Source organism: Pristiophorus japonicus, chromosome 2 (assembly GCF_044704955.1).
Source record: "Pristiophorus japonicus isolate sPriJap1 chromosome 2, sPriJap1.hap1, whole genome shotgun sequence".
Taxonomy (NCBI): Eukaryota; Metazoa; Chordata; class Chondrichthyes; family Pristiophoridae; genus Pristiophorus; species Pristiophorus japonicus.
Window position 1 is genome coordinate 149,514,981 of NC_091978.1, and position 20,431 is coordinate 149,535,411.

At 45.8% G+C, this 20,431-nt stretch overlaps 1 protein-coding gene across 3 annotated transcripts in view; it reads left to right on the forward strand.

Moving 5' to 3' along the window:
- Positions 1 to 20,431, forward strand: part of lonrf1 (LON peptidase N-terminal domain and ring finger 1) — a 33,209-nt gene that overhangs the window by 6,721 nt on the left and 6,057 nt on the right. The window contains exons 2-9 of one of the 3 annotated variants that reach the window (XM_070869836.1): positions 4,614 to 4,732; positions 6,223 to 6,345; positions 7,692 to 7,917; positions 9,108 to 9,201; positions 13,662 to 13,776; positions 14,986 to 15,107; positions 17,989 to 18,147; positions 19,609 to 19,771. In XM_070869836.1, the coding sequence (XP_070725937.1) occupies positions 4,614 to 4,732; positions 6,223 to 6,345; positions 7,692 to 7,917; positions 9,108 to 9,201; positions 13,662 to 13,776; positions 14,986 to 15,107; positions 17,989 to 18,147; positions 19,609 to 19,771 (1,121 nt within the window). The remainder of the gene's footprint in view (positions 1 to 4,613; positions 4,733 to 6,222; positions 6,346 to 7,691; positions 7,918 to 9,107; positions 9,202 to 13,661; positions 13,777 to 14,985; positions 15,108 to 17,988; positions 18,148 to 19,608; positions 19,772 to 20,431) is intronic. The other 2 variants (XM_070869844.1, XM_070869852.1) reach the window with 2 other exon arrangements.

Below are 20,431 nucleotides of genomic sequence, written 5' to 3' on the forward strand. Positions count from 1 at the left end.
CCACTCACCCCCCCCCCACTCTTCCCCCCCACTCTTCCCCCCCCCCCACTCTTCGCCCCCCCCCACTCTTCCCCCCCCCACTCCTCCCCCCCCCCACTCTTCCCCCCCCCACTCTTCCCCCCCCCACTCTTCCCCCCCCCCACTCTTCCCCCCCCCCACTCTTCCCCCCCCCCCACTCTTCCCCCCCCCCACTCTTCCCCCCCCCCACTCTTCCCCCCCCCACTCTTCCCCCCCCCCACTCTTCCCCCCCCCACTCTTCCCCCCCCCCACTCTTCCCCCCCCCCACTCTTCCCCCCCCCCCCACTCTTCCCCCCCCCACTCTTCCCCCCCCCACTCTTCCCCCCCACTCTTCCCCCCCCCACTCTTCCCCCCCCCACTCTTCCCCCCCCCACTCTTCCCCCCCCCCACTCTTCCCCCCCCCACTCTTCCCCCCCCCACTCTTCCCCCCCCCCCACTCTTCCCCCCCCCACTCTTCCCCCCCCCACTCTTCCCCCCCCCCACTCTTCCCCCCCCACTCTTCCCCCCCCCCACTCTTCCCCCCCCCACTCTTCCCCCCCCCCACTCTTCCCCCCCCCACTCTTCCCCCCCCCACTCTTCCCCCCCCCCACTCTTCCCCCCCCCACTCTTCCCCCCCCCCACTCTTCCCTCCCCCCCACTCTTCCCCCCCCCACTCTTCCCCCCCCCCACTCTTCCCCCCCCCCACTCTTCCCCCCCCCCACTCTTCCCCCCCCCACTCTTCCCCCCCCCACTCTTCCCCCCCCCACTCTTCCCCCCCCCACTCTTCCCCCCCCCACTCTTCCCCCCCCCCACTCTTCCCCCCCCCCACTCTTCCCCCCCCCACTTCCCCCCCACTCTTCCCCCCCCCACTCTTCCCCCCCCCCCACTCTTCCCCCCCCCACTCTTCCCCCCCCCACTCTTCCCCCCCCCACTCTTCCCCCCCCCCCACTCTTCCCCCCCCCACTCTTCCCCCCCCCCACTCTTCCCCCCCCCCACTCTTCCCCCCCCCCACTCTTCCCCCCCCCCACTCTTCCCCCCCCCCCACTCTTCCCCCCCCCCACTCTTCCCCCCCCCCACTCTTCCCCCCCCCCCACTCTTCCCCCCCCCCCACTCTTCCCCCCCCCCACTTTCCCCCCCCCCCACTCTTCCCCCCCCCCCCACTCTTCCCCCCCACTCTTCCCCCCCCCCACTCTTCCCCCCCCCCCACTCTTCCCCCCCCCCACTCTTCCCCCCCCCCCACTCTTCCCCCCCCCCACTCTTCCCCCCCCCCACTCTTCCCCCCCCCACTCTCCCCCCCCCCCACTCTTCCCCCCCCCCCCACTCTTCCCCCCCCCCCACTCTTCCCCCCCCCCCCACTCTTCCCCCCCCCCCCACTCTTCCCCCCCCCCACTCTTCCCCCCCCCCACTCTTCCCCCCCCCCCACTCTTCCCCCCCCCCACTCTTCCCCCCCCCCCACTCTTCCCCCCCCCCCCACTCTTCCCCCCCCCACTCTTCCCCCCTCCCCACTCTTCCCCCCCCCCACTCTTCCCCCCCCCCCACTCTTCCCCCCCCCCCCACTCTTCCCCCCCCCACTCTTCCCCCCCCCCCACTCTTCCCCCCCCCCCACTCTTCCCCCCCCCACTCTTCCCCCCCCCCACTCTTCCCCCCCCCACATCTTCCCCCCCCCACTCTTCCCCCCCCCACTCTTCCCCCCCCCCACTCTTCCCCCCCCCACTCTTCCCCCCCCCACTCTTCCCCCCCCAACTCTTCCCCCCCCCACTCTTCCCCCCCCCACTCTTCCCCCCCCCACTCTTCCCCCCCCCAACTCTTCCCCCCCCCAACTCTTCCCCCCCCCAACTCTTCCCCCCCCAACTCTTCCCCCCCCCAACTCTTCCCCCCCCCAACTCTTCCCCCCCCAACTCTTCCCCCCCCCCAACTCTTCCCCCCCCCAACTCTTCCCCCCCCCAACTCTTCCCCCCCCCCAACTCTTCCCCCCCCAACTCTTCCCCCCCCCAACTCTTCCCCCCCCCAACTCTTCCCCCCCCAACTCTTCCCCCCCCCAACTCTTCCCCCCCCCAACTCTTCCCCCCCCAACTCTTCCCCCCCCCAACTCTTCCCCCCCCCAACTCTTCCCCCCCCCAACTCTTCCCCCCCCCAACTCTTCCCCCCCCCAACTCTTCCCCCCCCCCAACTCTTCCCCCCCCAACTCTTCCCCCCCCCAACTCTTCCCCCCCCAACTCTTCCCCCCCCCAACTCTTCCCCCCCCCAACTCTTCCCCCCCCCAACTCTTCCCCCCCCCAACTCTTCCCCCCCCCAACTCTTCCCCCCCCCAACTCTTCCCCCCCCCAACTCTTCCCCCCCAACTCTTCCCCCCCCAACTCTTCCCCCCCCCAACTCTTCCCCCCCCCAACTCTTCCCCCCCCCAACTCTTCCCCCCCCAACTCTTCCCCCCCCCAACTCTTCCCCCCCCCCAACTCTTCCCCCCCCCCAACTCTTCCCCCCCCCAACTCTTCCCCCCCCCCAACTCTTCCCCCCCCAACTCTTCCCCCCCCCAACTCTCCCCCCCCAACTCTTCCCCCCCCCCAACTCTTCCCCCCCCAACTCTTCCCCCCCCCAACTCTTCCCCCCCCCAACTCTTCCCCCCCCCAACTCTTCCCCCCCCCAACTCTTCCCCCCCCCAACTCTTCCCCCCCCCAACTCTTCCCCCCCCAACTCTTCCCCCCCCCAACTCTTCCCCCCCCAACTCTTCCCCCCCCCAACTCTTCCCCCCCCCAACTCTTCCCCCCCCAACTCTTCCCCCCCCCAACTCTTCCCCCCCCCAACTCTTCCCCCCCCCCAACTCTTCCCCCCCCCAACTCTTCCCCCCCCCAACTCTTCCCCCCCCCAACTCTTCCCCCCCCCAACTCTTCCCCCCCCCAACTCTTCCCCCCCCCAACTCTTCCCCCCCCCAACTCTTCCCCCCCCCAACTCTTCCCCCCCCCAACTCTTCCCCCCCCCAACTCTTCCCCCCCCCAACTCTTCCCCCCCCCAACTCTTCCCCCCCCCAACTCTTCCCCCCCCCAACTCTTCCCCCCCCCAACTCTTCCCCCCCCCAACTCTTCCCCCCCCCCAACTCTTCCCCCCCCCAACTCTTCCCCCCCCCAACTCTTCCCCCCCCAACTCTTCCCCCCCCAACTCTTCCCCCCCCAACTCTTCCCCCCCCAACTCTTCCCCCCCCCAACTCTTCCCCCCCCCAACTCTTCCCCCCCCCAACTCTTCCCCCCCCCAACTCTTCCCCCCCCCAACTCTTCCCCCCCCCAACTCTTCCCCCCCCCCAACTCTTCCCCCCCCCCAACTCTTCCCCCCCCCCCAACTCTTCCCCCCCCCCAACTCTTCCCCCCCCCCCAACTCTTCCCCCCCCCCCAACTCTTCCCCCCCCCCAACTCTTCCCCTCCCCCCCCCCCCCCTCCTCTTCCGCCTGCTTGAGCCCATGGAGGGGTTGGATGGTGATGAGTGATATATAAATTGGGCATGCTCTCACTGGAAAAGAGAAGGTTGAGAGATGATATGATTTTTCTGCTTTTAGGATTCTAATGGGACTAGTTAATGTGCACCACGACAAGCTGTTTCACCTTGTCCAGAAGAGTTGAACCAGTGGACACTGTCTGTGCTTGGGGAGGGTGGGGAGGTGGTGGGGAGAGGAGGGGGTGGTGGGTGGGGAGGTGGTGGGGTGGGGAGGGGGGTGCGGGTGGGGGTGGGGAGAGAGGGGGGGGGGTGGGTGGGGGTGGGTGGGGAGGTGATGGGGAGGGGGGAGGTGGTGGGGAAGGGGGGTTGGGTGGGTGGGGAGGGGAGGGGGGAGGTGGTGGGGAGGGGAGGGGGGAGTGGGGAGGTGGTGTGGAGGGGAGGTGGTGGGGGGAGTTAAATTCAAACTCTGCAGAAACATTAATTCAGTAAACAAATGGTAAATCTATGGAACAGGCTCCGTAGGGAGATGGTGGAAACATAGTGTTGATTCATTCAAATGCAAATTTAGACAGATTTCTTTCAGAAATGTGTATTTTTGGATACATGGAGTAATTTGAGATGACATGTATGGCAAGAGTAGCATGCTTAGGACCTATGGTTACCAAAGTTTTTGACCACTGGGAGTTTTACTCACCTCATGTCTGGGTCTATTGTAGAGTAATTTATAGAGATTGACAACAACTCTATTATTATATTGTGCGACTACCAGAATGGTAGAAGCCAAACTAGATTGGCCATGGTCTTTTCTCGTCAGAAATTCCTATCATCTGAAGTAGTGTTTTAACCTGTTCTGAGCATGCATACATTTTCCCACACTTAAATATATTGCATGGCTTAAGAGTGACAACCAGGTGCAAAGTGTCGAGGTTAGATGTGTCATAGAAAAGTTGTGCCTGGACATCAGTGGCCATGTAAGATTTCCCATAGCTTAACGCATGTTCCCAACAGCTCTGAATCAAGAAATCTGATTATTAATGCCTTTGAACTTTTGCATAGAAGGGAGACTGTTCCACAGACAGAAGTAGTTTGAAAAGCTTTGGCACTGGTGTTCTGTGCTGAAACTTTTAGTTTTATACCGAATGTTGAATGTCTTAGTATTTTGGGTGCCTAATATTTATTTGACATTTCTTTAGAACCCAATGATGTTGCCCTACAGAGCTTCAGGGCTGAATCTTATGCTGGTCTTCAACTGTTCAGAGAAGCAATTGAAGATATGGAAGCCGTGTGTTCAAGAATGCCTGCTTGGCCAGAGGTAGCCTATATTGTGTATTTCATCATTGTATTTTATAGCTAAACTGAAATTGCTCAATCCTAATTAAGTTAGTGATCAACCTAATTTATCCCATCATCTCTCCTACAATCGTACCATAGTGGTGTCCTGTGCATTGACCCTTTAATCTAAGTTTCTTAAAAATTCAAATTCTAAAAGGACATTTTAGTTCAATACTGAAGGAGTGCTGCATTATCAGAGTTCCTGTCTTTTCTATTAGCCATTGGACAAACTTTCGGCTGCTTGTTCTGGAAGTTTAGGTGGACATTTAAAATTCCATGGTACTGTTCAAAGAAGAACAGGACGTTCTCCCGGTGTCCTGTATACTTATTTACATTTGCTTTTATCCACAATAGTAGTAACGCCAATCAAAGTAGTTCATTTTGAGGCTCTTTGGAACATTTTGAGAAACCTGATACAGGTACTAAGTAAAATGCAAGTCCATGGTTTCTCCATCTCCCTCATGCTCCCACTGGGTGGCCAAATTCGAAAGGATTCAATTTTTCAGCACTAACATCTCTGTCCTTGTTGAGTAATAGAACCCTTAATCTTTAGGCATTAGTAAAGCCAAATTCTAAGCACAATTGAGTCTGCATTAGCCTGATCCTTGAAGTGCAAAAAATTGAAGCATCTCATCAATGTTAATATGCTTGCTGATATAAAATCCTTTGGATTTGTTTCACAAGTAATTTAAGAATTAAATGTTTTCACTGTACACCGCAGAAGGTTAAGAGCAGTGCTATGTTCACTCAAACAACTGTTCATTTTATAGTATAATTTAAAAAAAGGTAGCATCAGGTTACAAGGTTTGGTTGAAATTGTAATCTGGAAAAAGTTAAAATAAATCTGTTCAAGTCCACATGTATTGTACTGCTCTCAGCAGTAGTGCCCATGTTAATTATTCCCCTAGGATTATGGGGATTTTATTGTTTTCATCCATCGTGGATGGAACAATATCTATTGTAGCTAATACATTTGACCTTTTTTTTTTTTGACGTTTTGGGTAGTGGACAGTTAAATACATGGCTGCCTGGGTTTTTACAATGCCAAGGATTGTTGCTACAAGTCTAACCATAGTTTGTTTTTTAAATATCGTATCTCCATTAAGTTTCATGATTGTCTGTTGATCACATTTCCTGTAAGTAAATAAGTTATTTTATAACTGGATAATACATGATTTAAGTGGCCTGCAAATACTCATACTCAAACAAGGCTAGTGATGGGAATTAGGCTGATTCAAGCTCGTTGGCGGATCCAGTGTTTCAATACTCGAGTAAAATAATTATGTAAATGTATCTGTTCTTGAAATTTGACATAACTTGACAGGAAAGATGTGTGGAGGATAGATTTGGAATTCAAATCAAAAGATCATTACTGAATATGTCAGGAGTTTACAATAAGTGAGTCACCATGGTCTATGCACATTAACCTCTGTGCATAAGTTTATTTAAAAGATGTTTAACTTTTTTCAGGGATATTTTAGAAAAGCTAGAATGCTATATACCATGGGTCTGGTCGATGAAGCCGTACAATCATTTTTTCAGTGTTTGGCCTTGGATGAAGATTTTACTCCAGCAAAAGTAGAAGTGGAAAAGGTAATGTTTTTATATAGCTTTAAGGGTATCTACAGTTGACTGGATTTTATTTATATTGTGGATGGATGTCTATTCTGCATAGTAAAGCATTGTGGTAAGACAGCACAGTGGTAATATTACTGGACTAGCATTCCAGAGGCCTGAACTAATGATCCAGAGACATGAGTTCAAATCCACCATAGCAGCTAATTTAGTGTCAACTGCAGCAATTCTGCAAATTAAATCAATAAATATGAGGCAGTGGGTCTCAACAGTTCTCGTTTAATGGGGCTATAACTAAATGATTACTAAAATAATGGTTGTGTCTTCGGTTACATGCAGACATAAAGTTCAATTCATAATTTTTATTGAAACCAAATTGTTACAATCCGCTTGAAATGGATTCAAATAGGAACAAATTAGTGTTGCAGAATAAAAAATATATATATATTGGTTCGTGGGTTCAGAGATGAGTCATTGGGTTTGAAGTTCCTGATCTCAGCTATAGTGTTGGGAAAGGGACCATACAAAGGCCAAGCATCTCTGCAGGAAGGAAATAAAGATGTGTGATTCTTCATGACCTGTCCACATGTACCTTCTAAGGCATGTAGGAAGGCCTAGGAATAGGCTACTTGTTGTTTCATTAGGCAGACCAGAGACCAAACATAAGTAAAGGAAAAAAAGTGTTTAGATAAAAAGGAAGAACATTTTGTATGCAAGTAATGAGGCTTATTTTCAAATGCACTCCCATTTCATTAGTGGGGTATGGTAGCCCAGTGATTATGGCACTGGACTAACAACCCGGAGGTTGAGTTCAAATTCCACCATGCCATGTCGTGAAATTGAATTTGTAATTTTTGGGCTTGAAAATGACCGTGAAATTTAATTGTGATTTAAAAAAAAACTAATGTCCTTCAAGGAAGAGAACTTGTCATTCCTACCTTGTCTGCGAGACAGGTGAATCTAGTCTCTCTGGTTGGCTTTTACCGCCCTGACGGCAACTAGTTATGGATAATAAATATTGCCTACCCAATATCATGGCCCACATCTCAAGAACAAACTATTAAAAGATAAAGTACAATCTAAATGAATATGCTAAGCATTTTATGTTGAGCATTTTATGCTGTAGGATGAATAAGATAACTACAAAGCTAAAATTAAGTGTGAGCTTTCTATTCCATTGCCAGTTTGACATTTTTAGTATATGTAAGTGATTGTGTATGCTGCAGCATTGAGATTATTCAATCAGTTTTCATGTGATCGTCAGGATTTCAATCTCTTTCCAACATTTTCACCAATATTGATTTTGTTAATAAATTCAACCCCTTTTCCGCTTTTTGTACTAACAACATTTTGTTGTGAATCAGCAGATGCCAAATGTGCCAAAAACTGCGGACGGAGAGCTAGTATGCCTGAGTCGGACCCAGTCGGTTCAATTGCTACATAGGGTGGAAAAGCTTGTTGGTTTGAAAAGGGTTTCTTCAGCTGCACTGCTTTCACGCCAAGAGAAAGTTCTAATGAAAAGAAAGCTGTCTTTCAATGATCAAGAAATAATGGAGACTGGTGGCGGAAAGAGTAAACACCAAAAACAGGGTCAGTTATTAATTGAACTTTGTAATGCTAGCTTACAGAAGTATGTTATGCTGTTTAGGTAGCGTTAAACCTCGCAGCTCAACTACTTAAATAAAATTCGTAAAAGTAATTCACTCACTCTTTCCTCCCCATGTCTGCCCCCATATCAGAATTATAACTGCTTTGACTTTGCCATTTCTTATGGTTCATGTAACTATTGACCCACAACAATATTATGATGGGGGTCTCCTTTTAATATTTTATGGATATTTTTAAAAATCTATTTTATTTGATAGTGAGGAATTATTATGGAAAAGTACCTTATGGTTGCTCACACATCATCATCATAGGCAGTCCCTCGAAATTGAGGCTTGCTTCCACTCTAGAAGTGAGTTCTCAGGTGACTGTACAGTCCAATAAGGGAATTACAGTCTCTCACAGGTGGAACGGACAGTCGTTGAAGGAAAGGGTGGATGGGGAGTCTGGTTTGCCACATGCTCCTTCCGCTGCCTGTGCTTGTTTTCTGCATGCTCTCGGCGACGAGACTCGAGGTGCTCAGTGCCCTCCCAGATGTTCTTCCTCCACTTGGAGTGGTCTTTTGCCAGGGACTCCTAGGTGTCGGTGGGGATGTAGCAATTTATCAAGGAAGCTTTGAGGGTGTCCTTGAAACGTTCCCTCTGCCCACCTGGGTGGGGCTCACTTGCTGTGTACGAGTTCCGAATACAGCGCTTGTTTTGGGAGTCTTGTGTTGGGCATACAGACAATGTGGCCTGTGCAACGGAGCTGGTCGAGTGTGGTCAGTGCTTCGATATTGGCCTGATCGAGAACACTGACAATGCGTCTGTCCTCCCAGGGGATTTGGAGGATCTTGCAGAGACATCGTTGGTGGTATGGAAAAGTATCTTGTGATTGCTCGCACTGTGATACCTAGCACTCATAATCTGGGAGCGTTGAATTGTACTGTTATGAAGATGAGCTCTCTGAAGTGAAAGCTTGAGTAAATGAATGCTTAGGAAAGTGAATGGTTTGCAGTGTTCTTGTTTAATAAATAATCTGCTTGCAACCATTAGTTGCTCTTTGTATTGTCATAAAACAGTCCTTTTTAAGTTGTAAAAGTGACCTATTCCTCTGATCAAATTTTGAATATTTCTGTGAATGATGCACTTTTTAATTTAAAATTTATTAATAGAAATATACTTGTTTTTATTCAGATACTGAACAACTGTTCCATTTATCAAGTTCTGAAAGAACAATAACTAAGGATCTAGTAGATGCATCCGATTTTGAGTGTTCTCTTTGTATGAGGTAAGAAAACATTCAGCTGGAATGGCAAATATGTACCAGAATTAACCCTTGGATTACAGCACCTCCTGGGAAATTTCAATCTAGATGTTTCAGTATTTATGGAGCACATGAATAGTAAATAATCACTTGAATAGAGAAATAGCTTTATTACAGTAATAGTAACCACATTATACTTGGACGACTTAATTTTTTTAAATCCTGTTTGCCTGGTCTGACTTGTTTTGGAAGGTTTTCTGAGTTACAATTCTAGGGCTCAAATTTCCCCAGGAGTTGCCCTGTTTTTTTTTTGGAGTAACTTAAAAATCGCAAATTTCCCCATTTAACTTGCTCCAGTGTAAGTCAGTTAGTTAGGTTTTTTTTCCTCCAAAAGGGAGCATTATCAGCCACATATGTCTGCTTTGGCCATAGAAGCAAATTTGACCAGCTAAAAGTTATTCCAAACTAACTTAGACCAGTGTATGTGGCCACTTTTGTAGGCACAGAAAAACCTTGCCTACATTTAAGAAATCAGCACAGGAAGCCAGAGGATTGGGAGAGGGGAGTTAGAGGATTCTAAAGCATTGCACACCTTCACATCATCAGCACAACATCTTCACAACATCATCAAAAATAAATGAAAGATAAATCAGCTACTGAAAATAGAGCAGTCCTACCTTGCCGGTTAGCCCTTCGGCCAGGGCTTGGGGCGGCAGGTACGCATGACAGTAGGGGTGAGGGATGTTTATTTTTTACAGTTCCTAAATGTTGTGTGGTGCTAATGGAACATGATTCAGTTTTAATGCAAAATATATTTTGGAAAGTTTACAATGTACTTCAACAACAACAGCAAAGAAAGGCTGCACCCATCTCTCACCCACAACTCGGGTAATGTGCACTTCCTCATAGGGACAGTGATGGTCGTGGGGGGGTTGGGGGCCCGGCTTAGGTCTCAACAGAGGCTGGTGCGGGATTGCAGTGGGAGTGGCATTTGATTGTCCGGGCTGTGTGCCCTTATTGCAGCAGCTAGCTCCCTCATGGCCTCTGCCATCGTTTGCACTCCCTCTGATGTGCCCGCCCTCAGTTCCCGTCTCAGTGCTGATATTTCTCCCGACAGTGCCGCTACCTCATCATGCACCCCACTGACGGTGGCCACGAGTGATCGGGTAAGGGCATTGGTCTCCTCATCCAATGACGTAACTTGATGAATGCTGCATCTCAGGAGAGCCTGGTCGGCTTTTCCTTCCCCTCGCCGTGAGTGTGCCTAGCGGCACCCCTTCAGTGCAAGACGCAGGCTGGGACAGTGGGGACCTGGATGTTCCAACCTGCATTCCACTACTGCCACTGGGACCCGTAACCTTGGAAGGTGTGAAACCATGGAGTGTCGTAGCAGAGCTGGCAAAGTGATGCCCTGTACTATGGACTGATCCATATCGCGATCAGCATTCTTCTGTGAACACTTATCCATGGACTCCTCCTCCCGCCCCTCCCCCCCCCCCCACCCACCTTGGTCTGGAGCGCTCGCATCTGGATCTTCTGGTGGATTTTCAGGATGTTCAGGATTGTCGTCTTCTGCAAAATACAACAGATCAGTCAAATGGTTAGCAGCACAGGAGGGGGCAGGATGAGTGGCATGAGTAGTCTCTCGCGTGGCAGGCCAGTCAGCAGGTTGATTTGAAGGACGACGATGCATTTTCATGACTGACCCTCACCCTCGCATGTGGGCCCAGCTTATGCAGAGCTGATTCTTTTTCTGCAGGTGCGACTCAGCAAGGCAGCGACCCTCTGTTCCAGGGGTGTTAGTTGGTGCAGATTTGGCAGCCCTCCTCTTGTTCTAGTTCTTTCCCTTTTGTTGTGACCAATTTCTTCAACAAAGATGAAAATATAACTTTTGACACATGGCGCGCTTCTGATGGGTGGGACATATACAGATGGTCACAGTTACAATTGCAATTCCATTTAAAAATGAAGATATTACTTACACTCACGACTTGACCAACGTCCTGCCATTCCTTTTTACACTGGCTTCCAGATCTTGCGGTATTCACCCCTGCGGAGTATTCTTCTGTAACTAGGTTCTGGCGTCTCCTCATTTCTTTGGGTGGCAATTTTGTGGGACCACTCTTGCTGATATCCAGCTCCTGCCATCTGTCCTCAATGACAGTGACTAGTTTCTCCACTTCCTCATGCAAGAAATTCTTCGTTCTTGTTGCACGCTCTTGCGTCATTGGTGTATTGGATTTACACTCAGGTAATCTTGAAAACACACAGTCCTGACCTTGCATGCACCACTCCCTCAGCCACCCAAAAATCACTAATCATACCTTACCTTGAATTATGGTCCATTGCCAATGCTACTGAGGACGATACGATCTCCCTTTAAATGGCCGATTGCCAAGGTTGCTGCCTCATTGCGCATGTGCGCACGCTCAAATGGTCATGCGTCCCCCTGCCGGCTGCGCTGAGCAAGCGCGGCCCAAGCTCCGCCCCCCCCCACCCCCGGCAGGTTGTGCCACGCCACGGGACCACAACGATCCAGGAGCGGCCAAATTAGGATGGCCATTTTTCAGCGCATTTTTTCCCCCACGGTGGGCTTATCACTGGTATGTATGCCGTTCTAAGTGGGTGGGGAAATTTGGGCCCCTAAGGTGACATGTACTTCTTGGCTTTGGTTTAAAATTGTTTCAGAAGTTAGACCCCTTCTCTCTAACTATTCTTTCACTTTTTATTGTTTAAAAAAAAAAAGCCCCCTTCTAGTCCTTTTCACATTCCCTTTTAGCCCCTCCAATCTCCTTTCTCGCCTCCCTACTACATTTTCTATATTCCTCATTTCAATCTATTTATCCAAGGAACTCTCTTCTTTGAATGCCTCTTATGTCTTAAAAAAGCACATCTGTACTTCTTTTATACTCTCTTCATCTCGTGTTTAAAGATTGCCTATTGCTGATCAGTCAACCTGTTTGCTAACTTTTTTTACTCAGTTAATTTGGACCAGATCCTTCTCTCTGAACTTTGCCATTTTCCAGTCCAGCATCCTTGTTGTTGACTGCATTATTTGAGCTTAATTATGTTGTGGGCACTCTTACAATTATTCTCCAACTCTCATGCCAATTATTTTCCCACTTCATTTCCCAGAACTACTACAACAATTCTTTTCTTGTTGGACTAAAAACTTGCTGATCTAGGCAGGAGCCCTGCATTCATACTGTGACCACATGCATTACCTATTTCAGTCTATCTTGGTATAGTTAAAATCACCCGGTATTGTTGTCCTGTTGTACACCTCTGAACTCTCAGCAGATCCATACCCCTCTCTCACTGTTTGGCCTGTAATGCTCAAGGATAATTGTACTGTTTCCCTTTCTATTTTCAATTCTATCTATATGGATTCTGTCTTAACGCAACCCCTAACACATCCTACTGCCGCGATGGAATCCTTTAGTGACTTTGCCATCTCCTAACCTATTTTCTCTCCCTATCTCTCCTAATGTTATAACCAGGAATATTAAGTTTCCAGCCATGTTAGTTATATTCCTCCATGGTTATTAAATCTCGAGTTTTGTTTTGAATCCTTTGTGCATTCACATGCATACAATTCAAACCTGACTCCAATTCTTTTGAAACATTGTCTTTTGTTTTCATTTAATTTTTCATATTTCTTGCCCCTCCTAAAGTGTTTTCTTGGAGCCTTTCCCTTTTTCCTCTGATAATTTCTCACTTATTTCAGCTTACCCTATTGATATGTAGCTACTGTTTTAAGAATTTGTTTTTTTTAGATATTGAGGTTTCAGTAAGCACCTATAGTTTTTTTAGCATTTTGATTTATTGAGGTTAGCCCATGTAATATCTTGAGTTCGACTGAGACTTGACACAAGGTCTAAGCAATAATCATAGAGAAATAAACAAAATTACCTCACTTTTCCTCTGGATAGAGATGTAACCATCATTGATTCTTTCATTCTTTTGTCTCTCTACGAACTGTGACGGGAAGCTTAAGATCTTTGTAGGACTCTAGTCACTACACCCATCCCTTGTAACCTTGATGATTTATTATGGTGAGTTGTTTTCCAGCTTTCGAGTTGTTTTTAGTTGCTTTTCCCAACTAACTTGTTCATCCAGGGGCCCAGGAGCAGCAATGGCCAGCCCACACTGCGATATGTGTGCGCACTAGGCCCGTGCAGCAGAGCAGGTCTCCAGTCGTCTTGGATAACCATTGCCACTGGACCAAGACCTAGCTCTGTCAAGCCCGTGTGGTGGCTGGTGTGCAACGGCCACCACATGTTTTTAAAAAAAAAAAAAAAAAAAATCCTCGCACAGGCATTTTCCACCCTTCAGGATGTAGTTCTGGATCTGGAATATTAGGTCCTTCATTGAAACACCTGTGAACTCATCCTTTTTTGGAGTGTAAACAAGTCATCCTCGTTTCGAAGGACTGCCTATGATTATAGTAGTAAATTTAATTTTCTGAATTTTGACACTTGCAGATTATTCTTGGAGCCCATCACCACACCATGTGGCCACACCTTCTGTAAAGGTTGTTTGGAACGAAGTTTGGACCATAGTCCTTTGTGTCCACTATGTAAAGACAGTCTAAAAGAAGTAAGTTTCAGATCATGCTGATGATGTCTTGAGGTTTTTTTGTGCTCTTCAAGCAGACAGATGCTCGTGTTGTAGGATGGATCACGTTCATTGTAGCATCAAGCACTCCTAGGTCAGGTATAACCATTGGATGTGGAGTTAACCTCCCTCTACTCTGCCCCAGCTATGTGCCTTGACCAACAACTGAAGAGCAATTCCTGTAGCACCAGTATATTTTTGTTTTCCACACCAGTGCCTCAATGAGATTATCATTATTGTGTTGTATTTGGAGTAGTTTGTGTTGTAAGCTTGTAACCCACTAGAAGCTGACTTGAATCTTGAGCTTATTTCACATGAGCTCTGTCTGCTAGTTGTAAGAGTCCTTTCTTGTCATCGTGTCTGAATTTGAACCCAGGTTCTAGTGGTGAAAAGCCAGTATCTAATCCACTGTCATCCAATACCCCTAGTATGTAGTCTTTTTTTTTCAATCATACTGAAGAGAAATTATCACTGCTAAAATTGCTTTTAAGGAGCTCTAGCAAATTAGTAACTTAATCTATATAGGCATCACAGTAATACAGCTCCAGAGCACTATATAATGAACTTGTGCTATTGTATCCCTCCACTGTCAGCTCCTTCTGTGAAACATACAGTCTGGGGACTCTGTCCTGGTTCCAGTTGTAAAGAAGTTTCCATGGTTATAACTGCCACTACAATCAGTATTATCCTTTTGATTCATTGGGAATCCTGTTACCAAAGCACTGAAGACATTACAGGATGTCATAGCCATTCTGATTGGTCAGCAAAACTGTGTTAATATTCTTGCTTTGTGGAGCGTTTGAGTGGCAGCTCAGTAACAACCTCTACTTTGTGCACTATGTTCCATCCCTACAGTGCTGGAGGTAAATCAATGAGGCTGGCCACAATGCCAGTGGCCTCCTTAAGGTAGCCAGACGGTTTGTAACTCTAGTTACAATATGAATGTGTTTTTAAAATGGCAAGTGATTAAGTTGTCCCTCTCTATACAATCATTCCATTGCATACTCATCATTTCCCCCCCTGCCCCCACTCAAATAAAAAAACTGGCACTTGTAAAGTAGCTGTGGTAAAATTAGCAGCTAGTAGTTGAATTTAAATCATGTGTTCTCTTGGTTCCTGACACCTGTGCTTTAATGATGGGGATGTATTACATAAATTAAGAAGCTAGATAATAAACATCTTTCTCTTTAGTATCTTGAAAATAGGAAATATGCTGTCACCTACTTACTGGAAGAAGTGATTGCAAAGTATCTTTCTGAAGAATTGTGTGAAAGGCAAAAGGTTCACAATGAAGAAACTGCAGAACTTTCAAAGTAAGTTGCTATTAATTGCAGACAATGTGATACTACTGGAGTTAAGGATTTAAATAAATAAGTGGTCCAAACAGAATCCCTTTGGATTGAGCTGAGGAATAGCAAGAACATAAGAAATAGGAGCAGGAGTAAGCCATTTGGCCCCTCGAGTCTGCTCTGCCATTCAATAAGATCATGGATGATCTGATCATGGACTCGGCTCCACTTCCCTGCCTGCTCCCCATATCCCTTTACTCCTTTTTCACTCAAAAATCTGTATCTCCGCCTTAAATATATTCAATGAGCCAACCTCCACAGCTCTCTGGGACAGAACATTTCAGAGATTTACAACCCTCTGAGAGAAGAAATGTTTCCTCATCTCAGTTTTAAATGGGCGGCCCCTTATCTCCTAGTTTTAGTTTCCCCTATGAGTGGAAATATCCTCTCTGCATCCACCTTGTCAAGATCCCTCATTATCTTACAAGTTTCAATATCACCTCTTCAATGAGTATAGGCTGAACCTATCTTAAGTCAATACCCTCATCTCTGGAATCAGCCTAGTGAACCGTCTCTGAATAGCCTCCAATGCAAGTATATCCTTCTTTAAATACGGAGACGAAAACTGTACGCAGTACTACAGATGTGGCCTCACCAATATCTTGTACTGTTGTAGCAGGACTTCTCTGCTTTTATACTCTATTCCCCTTGCAATAAAGGCTAACATTCCGTTTGCCTTCCTGATTACTTGCTGTACCCTTGGCAGATTTTTTGTGTCCTCACGATTTGCTTTCCCACCCATCTTTGTATCATCAGCAAACTTGGTTACATTACACTTGGTCCCTTCATCCAAGTCATTAATATAGATTGTAAATAGTTGAGGACCCAGCACCGATCCCTGCGGCACCCCAGTAATCACTGTTTGCCAACTGGAAAATGACCCATTTATCTGACTCTCTGTTTTCTGTTAATTAACCAATCCTCTATCCTTGCAAATATATTACCCCCAACCCCATGAGCTTTTATCTTGTGTAGTAACCTTTTATGTGGTACCTTATTGAATGCCTTCTGGAAATCCAAATACACCACATCCACTGGTTCCCCCTTATCCACCATGCTCGTTACATCCTCAAAGAACTCCAGCAAATTTGTCAAACGTGACTTCCCTTTCATAAAACCATGCTGACTCTGCTTGATTGAAACAAAGGGTTTGGTATTACTGAATATATTGACTGCTGAAGAGAACAAAATAAATTATTGAAGTATTACAATTTCATGTTTAAAAAAAATTTAACCTGACTGTTCATTCAGATTAGTTTTGCCCTGTTATTGCCGGTTTTCCCACCTGGAGCGACTCCTGCCAACGAACCGGAAGCTGCGCAGAAGCATTCTGCGCATCACTGGCAGGTCCCAAATTTTAAAAATATTGTTCACCACAACAGATGGAGGATGTCTGTCATCCATTGTAATCTGTTCAGTATGGTTACTTAGAGTCACAGGAGCAAATCCTGGCAGATCACACACACATCTTTAAATATCTGAAATATTCACTAATCATTCAGTTCCAGTCATTGTCTCCTTTCCCACCATCTCCAGTTCTGCATTAGTGGCACTGCTGATGTTTGGAATAGGATTGCAAGGATAATTCACATTCTCAATGTTCATTCGGTCAGATTTCAATCCATTTATTTCCCATTTTTGCTTTGAATTTATAATTAAGTCCCATGCCCGTCTGTCAGTTCAGTGGCTATCTCACTTTGAATTTTATTTAAAATTTAACAGTTCGATTGGAAAAACAACAACTTAAAAAAAAAAAAAAAAAACCCTCAGTTCAAATTTTATTTCAAATTAACGGTTCTAACAGAATTCTCTTAATCCACTAATTTATTCCTCATTTTGGGAAGTCCGGTGACCACAAACAAATAAAACACCGGAACTGTGCATGCACAACTACATCTGGTTCGTTGGCAGCAGTTGAGTCCTTTTTCTTTGCTAAGTCATTACTGTGTGCAAGTTGCAATAATTACACCTAATAGAAACATAGAAAATAGGTGTAGGAGTAGGCCATTCGGCCCTTCGAGCCTGCACCGCCATTCAATAAGATCATGGCTGATCATTTCCTCAGTACCCCTTTCCTGCTTTCTCTCCATACCCCTTGACATCCCTTAGCCGTAAGGGCCATATCTAACTCCCTCTTGAATATATCCAATAATTGTGAAGTGTGATTTTTTTTTTTTTTTAAGTACCAGTGGCTTGTGGGAGATTAGGTCGAGTATAGTGGTTAGCTTGCATTTTGGCAATGTATTCCATACCCCACAGGAACAAGAACTTTTTATTACATGGTGTTGTTGGGCTTGTACACTTTATGAAGTTTTTTATATGATGTATGTGAGGAGAAAAAATGATGCATGCTTGTTATATTAGAGGTGGAATATGGAATTTATTTCCATATGTGTCCTTCATTATTTCAGGAGGTGCTTTTCAATGGTACAGTTGCGGAGAACTTCTGCAAAACAACAGTGTTTCTTTCCCACAATCGGTCCATAACTGATATATTTCTATGCAAATCTAGAATATAAATATCAATTGGGATTTCAATGTTAATTGATTGGGAAAGTTTTTTTTGAGGCGAGAGAACATGAAAGAACTCGTACTGATATTCAGTTGTCTGCATTCAATCTTGTATGAAAATGAACGATCTTGCAATGTTTCTTCATGGAATTTGCCTCAGTTTTGGTTGTGTACTTTCAACTTCCTTTTGTTCTCCATAATGGGGTGGCAAAACCCAATTATTTCATGAAGAAACCTAGGATTTGAAATAATGCTTTAGAACCCAGGATTTGAAATAATTTTAAAAGAAATATTCTGCGATATTAAGTCCATTTTATTGCTTTTTCTCTTCTAGTTTGACCAAGAATGTTCCCATTTTTGTGTGCACTATGGCGTATCCTACCGTGCCTTGCCCTCTTCATGTTTTTGAGCCACGGTACAGGCTTATGATTCGAAGATGCATTGAGACGGGCACAAAACAATTTGGAATGTGCATTAGTGAGCCACAGAATGGGTATGTTCTAGACAATTCTGGCTAGTGTTTAAGTTGTTTTCAAGTTATTTGCAATTAGCCAATGTAGCAAGGCTCAATGACGGGTACATAACCACCAGGTAATTCACTTGCAATAGTAAAAATACCAACCAACAATGTAATCGAAGCTTAAAAATTCACGACTTTTACAAGCAACATCTTGCATACATTGGACTGGAATGGCACTGCGTTTTTGAATTTTAACGAATTGTATTGGAAGAACTAGAACAAACAAAGGCTTATCTGGAGAAGGAGTTTGCATTGCAGCAACTTTTTGCTCTGAAAAATAGATTAAGTACTTTTATAACTATTTGGGTATTATCAGGCTGGGAAAAACAAACTTGCATTCCAAGATGGGATCATTTTTAAAATATTGTACTTGAGCAGAAAATGCCACCAATGGTGTAACATCATGACATTACAAAATATCCTTCAGTGAATATAGCCAATTTATTCTAATGTTGGCTGAAGAATGTTTCTTAGCAGAAATAAGACCCCATAGGTCTGTCAAAATACCAAATACGAGGTAGAGTTAATTCTTTAAAAGGCCAAAAAAAGGTGCAAAGGGATATTGATCAGCTTTGGAATTGGGCTATAAAGTGGCAAATGGAATTCAATGTCAGCAAGTATGATGTAATCCATTTTGGTAAAGAAAAAGAACAGCAGTAGTTATACTTTGGATGTAGGCTCAATGTCATGGAAGAGCAAACAGTTTGGGGTGTATTTAAGGAAGAAACGTGGGTGGTTGGTGTATTTTTAGAAAAATACATGGAATTCAATTTTCTATCACTAGAGATTGAATATAAAATCCCAAGAATAAAATCTTAACTGGCTCTGAGACGCTCGTGTCAATTTCAGGACCTCCAACACAGTGGGTAGCTTAATAGAAAATCAAGGGTGTATTGTCTGCAGTTTTCCCCTCATTAATGTCAGTGGATGGAAATCTGCCCACACGTTTACAATAAGCACCCATTGTCTGAGACGCCTCCGCTGATGGTGCATGGCCTTGAAAAGTTCCTGGAATTCAAGTTATTGATTGTAGTCACTTATTTGTCAGACTACTGAAGACCTAAGTGTGTTTGTCCAAATTTACAGTAGTCTTGAGACCCGAATGTGCAGATGGATCTGTTTGTGCCCACACAAAATATGCCTGAAGTTACATGATGCTGTCAAATCCTATCCTTGTTGAGATATTCACCGATTAGCCCAAATAGTATTTTTAGAATTTTTAAAAACCAAGTTCAGCAGCATTACAGAATAAGCAAACCACAACAGATAACTGCTTTGCCATAGTTTATGAAACATTATGCAAATCAAAGCTGCTTATGCCTGTGACACATGCTCTTAGAGTATGTTTTGTGTTAATGAGAGTAAAGGGCGAAATGTACAATATCTATTTTCAATATGTCCTATTTGATTTCATGAAATGTCCATTATTTATAGATTTACAGATTATGGCTGTATGCTGCATATAAGGAACATTCACTTCCTTCCTGATGGGCGATCTGTTGTGGACACCGTTGGAGGCAATTGTTTCAAAGTTTTGGAACGAGGGCAAAAAGATGGATATTACATTGCCAATATTGAATACTTGAAAGATGTTAAGGTAAAGCTCATTTGCAACATTTATTTAAACATAACGCAAATTCAAGTATTGTATGCTGTGGATCTCCATTAATTTTAATGTACAGGAAATCCAGTAGGTTCACTGACCTCCACATTTGAATTTTTGATGTTTACTCGCAATAGGCAAAACTCTATGCTGGGAATGCATATTTGTAAAGGACGCGACTGCTGCCAACGAATCTGAAGCGGTCTGCGTGTGCTTGCTGCTGGTTCATCACTGGAGTGGGTTCGCTAACAGTTTTTTTTAAGCTGGGAAGAGAGAGGGATTGTTGAGAAAGCCAGGAAAATTTTTTAAAGTTGTGAAGGTTGTTGTCAAAGCCAGGGAGGAAGCAGGCTGGTGAGAAAGGCAGAGCATTTCTCCGATCCTGATATTTTTAAAATTTAGGTCCTGAATGCTTCTGCGTAGCTTCCGGTTTGTTGGCAGGAGTCACTCTGACTTGTAAAAGTCCCCTTTTACTGTCATGTCAAAAGTTTTTAAACCTGCCTTTGATAGATTTTTTTTAAAAGCTTGGTGAGGGTGTGTTGTATGGTCAGATACAAGCATGTGAGGTTATCCACTTTGGTGGTAAAAACAGAGAGACAGACTATTATCTGAATGGTGGTGTTACTACAGTTGTACAGGGCCTTGGTGAGGCCACAC